This window comes from Amphiura filiformis, chromosome 1 (assembly GCF_039555335.1).
Source record: "Amphiura filiformis chromosome 1, Afil_fr2py, whole genome shotgun sequence".
Taxonomy (NCBI): domain Eukaryota; kingdom Metazoa; phylum Echinodermata; class Ophiuroidea; order Amphilepidida; family Amphiuridae; genus Amphiura; species Amphiura filiformis.
Window position 1 is genome coordinate 53,601,286 of NC_092628.1, and position 8,389 is coordinate 53,609,674.

An 8,389-nucleotide genomic window follows, 5' to 3' on the forward strand; every position below is an offset into this window, starting at 1 on the left:
GAATTAAAAAAGACTAGCTTGCGTATGCCGTCCTGTCAACCAGACAAAAATTGCCATACTGCGCAGGTCAGCAACCAATCACGGCGCGCCTTTGTCATAACGTCAGACGCAAACTAGTCTTTTTTTTAATTCGGTCTTTAATTATAGGTTGTAGCCTCAGCGCTCATTAGCAGCTTTATCGTAGAAGACAAGTTGGAAAACCGTTATGCTGTGGCAATGGGAATACACATCAAACAAGGTTTAAATTCATGATTACATGAAACCTGATTATCAATGCAAAAACTTTGGTCTACCACAGTCTCAGTCTAAGTCCTCAGACTAATATCCAAACAAAATAATTCTCCTACGATAACGGGTACATTATTAATGCATCACAATAAAACTGCTCTTCGTTATTAAACACCTTTTGCAGATTTTCTGGCCTAACAAAGACAAGATGTCTGGTGTAACTCGTGATGCGGAACCTCGCCGCGTCGTTCTCTGGGCACTTCCTCGCACTCTTTCCACTGTCTTTGAAAAGTGTATGGGTTCCATATCAGGGGTACAAATTATCAACGAGCCATACGCTTTTGCACACTACTTCGGTCCCGATGGTAAAGTAGCAGAAAATCCTGACACTGAAATCAATAAAACTTTACAGGCTGTGATGAAGCAAGGAGAGGCAGTCGTTGGACCGGACGTCAAACCAGGTTGGTTTCACGAGAGCGTTTGTACGTTTCAATGGGTGAAAGATACGCTTGAAGCTCCCTATCCTGGAAAATCACTCGTCTTTTCTAAAGATCAATGCTATTGCATTACTGATAAGCTACACATGATTCCGCGCGGATTTCGACATACTTTCCTGATTCGGCACCCGCATAAAGTATTCCCATCTTGGAAAGGCATAACCTGGAAGTTACTAGAAATGAATGAAGAAGGAATCCGATTTCAAGATATGCCCGAGCCATGGTGTCCAAAGCGATATGGTTATGCTGAAATGTGTGATTTAGTGGAGTACACGAAGCAACGAGGTGATCCTAACCCGGTGTTGATTGACGCGGACGACCTGCAAACGTCGCCTGCGTCTATAATGCGTCAATACTGCGACGCAATAGGAATACCATTCAATGAAAGTATGCTTCAATGGCCAGCTGGGACAGATCTTCTTGATGACTGGATCATTAACTCTACTTTCGTGTCGATAAATAAAATTCCTCAAAATGGCGGTTTTTATGAGGCGGCTTTTAATTCGACTCATTTTAAGGCACCATCTAAGATACCATCACGCAGCGATTTGACGGATGACATATTAGAGTTAGTTGACGCGTCGATGCCGTACTATGAGAAACTATACGAAATGAGAATCAAACCATAAACGGAAAATGGAGCCAAATGAGGGAAACCCTATGTTGTCAATTCCTTCAGTAACGTTGCATGGGTAAACAGAGAAAGGAATCCCGTGAACATGAAAGTAATCCCGAAAGTATAATACATGTAGCATTTCAAATCTATCTAACGCTGTTACGGCTTCAAATTGGAAGGCAGTGGGACTTGAGATGCTTTTACCACCTGATGAACAATCTCAAATGCTATACTTCTTATATCAACATGACAGTATCAATTCAATTCAAGTTTATTTGGTTTCTTCTCACATATATACAAATTATTATTAAATACAGATAATCAAATACATTATAAATTATATGAGATGTGGATGCCATCAAGAACGCTGAGCGTGTGGCTGATGGCACCCAAGGTTACATGAAAATATTACAATGAAAAACATAGAATTTAATAATTTATTAAATATGAAAATAACATTTTGCAAAGAAAAGAAAAACAGTAAATGGATGTCATATTAGGTACATATACATATACCACATGAATATATTTGACAAAAATTACTTTGATATGAACTAGAACATCCATGAAAATGCAGAAAAAAAAAAAAAAAAAGCATCAAGGGGGGGGGTAAGGAAATTTACATGATTGATGCGTACTCGTTATTGACGGTTTCAGAGTGGCATTGATCCAGGATATAATTTTTCATTCGTTTTTTAAAGGAGGATAGGGAGCAAGAGTTTTTAATGTCGTCGTTCAGTGAATTCCAAGTGGTAGGTCCCTGGGTTTTAATTGTGTTTTTGGCTAGCAGTGTGTTTGTCGTCGCGATGTTAAGGTCAAGGGCCTGTCTGGTCTCATAATTATGAATTTCAGAATTTGTCATGAAATGATTATTTGGTAAGTCCTGTGGGAGGAGGTCATGGTGGTAACGATACATATGAGTTGCTAGTTGAAACGTGTAAATATCACGAATTTTAGTTTTTTAAGGAAATGAAAAGAGGGGTTGAATGATCCAGCCAAAGTGAATAAGTGCATGTTCTGATGATTTTCTTTTGCATAATGAAAAGGATTCCAAGTTACTATTATTTTTATCACCCCATACCATTGTACAATAGGATAGGTATGGTAGCACCAGAGTGTTGTAAAGTGTTTGGAGGGAATCCTGGTTTAAAAATGGTCTGATTATAAGAAATTAATTACATCAGTTAATGGTTTTGTAGTTTATAATTTTGGGTTACCACAAATGAAGAAATAATATCAGTGATATATAGCTGTAAAAAGGGGTTTATGTCCATTTTAAGCCAAAATAATGGGATAAATAATAAAAATAAAACGCATACTACATCTTGGAGCTGTACATAGCGATAAGCTAAACCAACAAACCTATACGCTGGCGAAGTTACGTAATAATTCGGATTAACTACCATAGTCATAGGTCAAAACAATTCTGAACATATCGCGCTTCACTACAAGCAGGTTGCATTCATCACCTGTGTATGTCTGCAATCATAGATTGCAATACTGGTCTTTTCAAAGATAATAATGTTACAGGTGCAAGTGATCAGCATGATATGGTTCAATGCAGAGGTACCGCGTGAACGTATCAGTGCAGCGCGGTATATTCAAAAATAGTTTTGACCTATTGCTATGGTAGTTAATCCGATTATTACGTAACTTCGCCAGCGTATAGAAAAACAAAAAGAAATAGACAGTCATATAGTAAACGGTCCCAGCACACAACTTGCCTATAAGAAACTTTCTTATTCATTTCCATTCATTTATCTAATGTAAATAACAATGATTCGCTTATATTATACGCAAGACTGAGTTCAGCTGCTGGAAAATGTATTAACTCTAAAAAGCATGTCAATATTCCTGACTTTAACATTAGTTTATTCCACAGACAATACAAAGCTCGCACCATATCTCTATCCAAAACTTTTGAATACAGTACATTAGGATCGAGGGTGTTGGTTCAAACCCTGAAATCAATATATATGAGAAAGCATTGATATTCCAATACGGCCAAGACATGTATTCTGTCCGAACTGAAAACGAGAACAACGTGCTTTTAACGTGCGTCTGGGTGTTGTTGAGTTTTGCAATATTTTCGCCATTTTATAGAGTACAAATGTTGTCAAATGTTTGCCAAATAACGAAGACCGTGGATTTTGGAATTATTATAATGGAACCAGAATAGGTATGCTAACTACATAAGACGTTTGAGGTAACTTCTAAATGTTCTTCATAGCAAAAACATAGAAAACATTGGCAAAATGCAACTCCTTAATACAAGAACGCTGTATTCTGCGATAGTCCATATTTACATGACTTCGGGGAACAATTTTGGTTCTCGTTTAAATTCTACCGATAGCACCAGCCGATCTAACGTTATCTGCGGTTGCAGTACAGTTTAAAGAAAGAATGTGGCTAGTTTTTTTGGTTAAAAAACCCGATAATGTTTAAAATATCGGAATTAACGCAGGCGGCCCGTATTGTGTGCAAAAGACGTTGCGAATTGTCGACGAAAGAGCTTATAAATTAAAATCACTTACAGACTTACAGTAAGCTCCACAATAGGCATCTACATTCCAAGCGGAAACGCTTGTCAGAAACATATCACTCTTTTCTCAGCAATCGCTGAAACCAGGCAGTCTGTAAATAAAAATCCCTTTAAAAAGGGATGCGTCTGGTCCAGAGAAAAGATTGGATGCGTTGTGGTCATGGAAACAGACTTGACGAATCAGGATCCAAGTACTAGTATATTCTCATGACTTTTTATTAATCGACATAAATATAAAAATGAATATAATTGGTGGTATTTAAATAATTTTTTGAGAATTATTACTTTTTATTGTTGATGGTATTGGACATATGTACTCAAGTAGCAGCATGATGATAGCGACACTGTTTCATCTCGTTGACCCCATATAACCTGACCCCGAATGACCTCTGTTGATGACATTGATTAATTAATTATTTATTTAACTGACTACTCTTTCTTCTTTAAAAAGGTTAATATTATAATGCAACCCTGGCACAAAATGGTATAATCCTAGTTGCGGCATGATAGTGGTACTGTTTCACCCTGTTGACCTCCACATGACCTTTGACCCCGGATGACTTCTGCTTGATAACCTTTGACCTTGGATGGAATTAATTAATTAATTAATTAATTAATTAATTAATTAATTAATTAATTAAATCTATTTATTTATTTATTTATTTATTTATCTTAAAACTCTTTCTGTCTCCATTTATTAAGGGTTAATATATTTAACCAATCCCTATCACAAAATTAATTAATTAATTGATTAATTAATTATTAATTAATTAATTTATTAATTAATTAAATCTAGGCTGGTCAAAACCCATCTCTGCTTTCTCTGTCTCAGTATGTCAATGATCACTTTGTGAAATGAAGTGCATTACTTTACCAGCGTGCTTCACAATTTGTGTAATATAATTAGCGTTGGGATTTTAGAGAACAAAAAATAGTTTCAAATTATACTATTTCATATCATTCCCGGGATATCATTAAGTTTGGAGGAACATTATTACAAACATTACAGCAATATAATGTAATACATTAATATTATGGCAACACACGACTATATTTATGTAATTTTGAAGCTGTATGTATATCTTCTGATTTATTATATTGTACTTTCTAGCGTTGACCTATGAACCTATTATGGCCACAATTCTTCCTACTAAATTTATGACACCATAAGCCGCCTTACCCTAAAGAGTCATAAAAGGCTGGTTGGTCAAATCCCATCTCTGTCTCAGTATCAATTATCACTGTATGTATATTTTCAGCTGAGTTATAACAGATAGCTTCTAGAATGTGTCACTGGAACTCCCTGGGGATTTAATCCCGACACTAAATGCATCTGGCCCCTTGGGGCCAGACGCGAAAACAGCGTGAACGTAAATGAATTTGAACTTGGGACACCGAAACAAAATAATGTTTACATTGGTGCCAGACCTATTACAATAATACGATAATTAGCCCCTCAATAATAATTTTAACCATTATTTGTTAAACTGAGATTTTTTACTTTTTAAGAAATTAATGAATTTATCGAAAAACGTTTCGGAGAACGCCACCTTATTGGCACAACCCCTTAAACGGCCTGAGTAACTGATAAACGCCAATGAAATCCAAGCACTCAATTCAACCCCTTGTTGTAATGTTTTGGTAGCCAGAAAATATGTAGAATCAGAGATACGTTGGGTAGTTTTTCTTCTTTGTTTTAGAGTTTATTTTGTGCTGGTTCTTTTGTAATCAGTAACACTAGAAATATCTCAGGAAAAAAAAAATTGGGGTTATTATAAATATCCTAAAATGTTTTAATAACATTGTCAAACTTTACTATTAAAATGTTCACATTTTTTGCCGTTGATTATACAATTCATTTGAAGTCAATCGTTTTATAACATTTTGACAAATGCCTTAAAAACACAAAAATATTTTGTGTTTGCCGGAAATGCTGAGCGAGGGAATTGTCTGCCAAAATGTTTTGGGGCACATAAAAATCGTAACTCCGGAGCGATAAGTCGTAGATAGGTCAAACTATATAATATGTTTGTTTTTCTGGAATTGGTGTTAACAAAATTTGAGCAACTTTGCATTTTGACCCCTTCATAAACTTTGACCTTGGAATTATGGGATTGCAGAAATGACTATCTTTGGCTATAACCCAGCAAACACAAAATACTTTAAACGGGTTATATTTTGGAGGTTTGGTGATGTTTTAATAACATTAAATGTCGGGTTTTATTAAGGGCTCGGATAACGACGTTTTCCCGTATTTTTTTGTGGTACCTGAGAGCATATCAGCGATATCGAGTTGCATTTTAAATACGAGGAATATCCTCTGATATCATATATTCTTGATTTGAAATTCGCGATATACCAAACATTTTATAGCAAATGATCAAAAAGTGATATTTTTGAAATTTAACAGTCCTCGAAGTAAATTGTATTATCTAATGATATGTACTTAAAGTGTGTGTAGCTGAGATGAAAAACCGTTCATCATATGAATATTTTGACCTTTTGTAATGATGATATTTTCCCCAAAACACCAAAAACATGATGTAGGTCTCTAAAGGTCAAAATTTTCAATTGATGGTCGGCTTTTCTCACCAGCTATTCAGTTTAAGTACTTAGATTTTGTAAGTTTAAGTCGATTGCAAATATGAAATTTCAATAATTTGCCATAAAATTTGTATTATATCGCGAATTTCAAATATATATATATATATCAAAAGTATTTGATATCAGAAGGTCATTCCTCGTATTTATGCAATTCGATATGTCTGATGTGCTCTCAGATGTCACAAAAATACTATGCAAACGCTGCTATCCGATTCCTTAAGGAGGTTTTTTTTAAACATTTTCTATGAAAACACATTACAACAACATTTTGAAAATGTTTTTAAACTGTTATTTTAAAATATTTTTGGCTAACATTTTGCTATATATTTCGTCAACACTTTTAACATTATGTTCGAATATTTTGTTGTAGGTTTTCGAAAGATGTTTTTGAATATTATGAAAACGTTTGTACCCTTTATACACTATTTATATAACCCGAATACGACGTTTTAACTTTTTGGACAACCTTTCTAACCTTTTTCGAATAAAGTCAAAAACGTTTTGTTTTTGCTGGGTAACATATTTTTCATAAACTAGAGTACCTGTAGCTGTGAGGGCACTGTAGCTGTACGTGAGAGCACCACCAGCATCAGACAGTGATGCTGTTTGACCCCCAATGACCCCATATGACCTCTGACCCTAGATGACCTTGGCTTGATCCCCTTTGACATTTGATGACCTCAGTTTTATTTGATACATCCGTTTGGAATTTAGAAATCATTTTCAGCTATGAATACTGGGAATACATTGCAGTCCTCACAGGGAGTGGTGAAATCTTCCTGTTCCTGTCATATTGAGAATTCGTTATACCATGTTTAAGCCCTCGTATCAAGGATTCCACCCACCAAGTCTGTGCCCGATCGGACAAAGTTTGAAATTTGACCCCTCCGTAATGACCTTTGACCTCGGTTTACCTCGATTTTATTTCGGGCATATATTCCCCTCGTATCAAGGATTCCACCCACCAAGTTTGAGCCCGATCGGACAAAGTTTGAAATTTGACCCCTCCGTAATGACCTTTGACCTCGGTTGACCTCAATTTTATTTCGGGCATATACTCGCCTCGTATCAATAAACCCACCCTCCAAGTTTGGGCCCGATCGGACAAAGTTGAAATTTATTTAAATTTTAGCTATTATTGAGGTATGTTGGCGCTTATTGGGGTATATAGGCGGTCATTGGTGCATATGCGCTTATTGGGTATGGGTGCTTATTGGGGTATTGGCGCTTATTGGGGTATGGGCGCTTATTGGGGTATGGGCGCTTATTGGGGTATGGGCGCTTATTGGGGTATGGGCACTTATAGAATTTATTTCCAGATTTCCAGCACGTTTGGGCCCGATCGGACAAAGTTTGAAATTTAAGATTCATTTGCAGCAATGCATTCTGGGTAGACATTACAGTGCATTTCAAATTGGGCAGATAGCCAAAAGCTGGATGAAACATGTCCAGAGTTGCCCAGTACACATATTTGTATCCACTTGCTGCTGCTTTTGCTATCCAGTTGGGGTTTTTACCCCCTAGATGACCTTTGACCTCGAGGGGGCCCTTCGCAAAACCACCCGGTCAACATGCTTTTCCCGTTACCTATCCACATCCAAAATTTCGGCTTGATGCGTCGAAGCGCAGCGGAACGCATAGCCGGACAGACAGACAGAGAGACAGACAGAGACCGCTTATTATTTTAGTAGTACTAGTGCACCTGCAGCTGTGAGAGCCCTGATGCTGTGAGAGCACTGGCATGATAGCGATACTGTTTGACCCCAGATGACCTTTGACCTCGGATGACCTTGGTGTAATTTTTTTCATGCTCCCCTCATACGAAGGATTACACCTGTCAAGTTTAAGCCCAATAGGGCAAAGTTTAAATTTAGCCCCTACATGACCTTTGACCTCGGTTGA

The 8,389-nt window shown here is 36.7% G+C and overlaps 1 protein-coding gene across 1 annotated transcript; it reads left to right on the forward strand.

The window, feature by feature from the left end:
* The first annotated feature begins 436 nt into the window (after window positions 1–436).
* Window positions 437–1,354, forward strand: LOC140161589 (uncharacterized). The gene has a single exon (XM_072184928.1). It carries the CDS (start codon window positions 437–439, stop codon window positions 1,352–1,354), a length of 918 nt encoding a protein of 305 aa, XP_072041029.1.
* Window positions 1,355–8,389: the final 7,035 nt, after the last annotated feature.

Coding starts and splice junctions, on each gene's coding strand:
- LOC140161589 (XM_072184928.1), top strand. CDS start 437: ATGTCTGGTGTAACTCGTGATGCGGAACCTCGCCGCGTCGTTCTCTGG.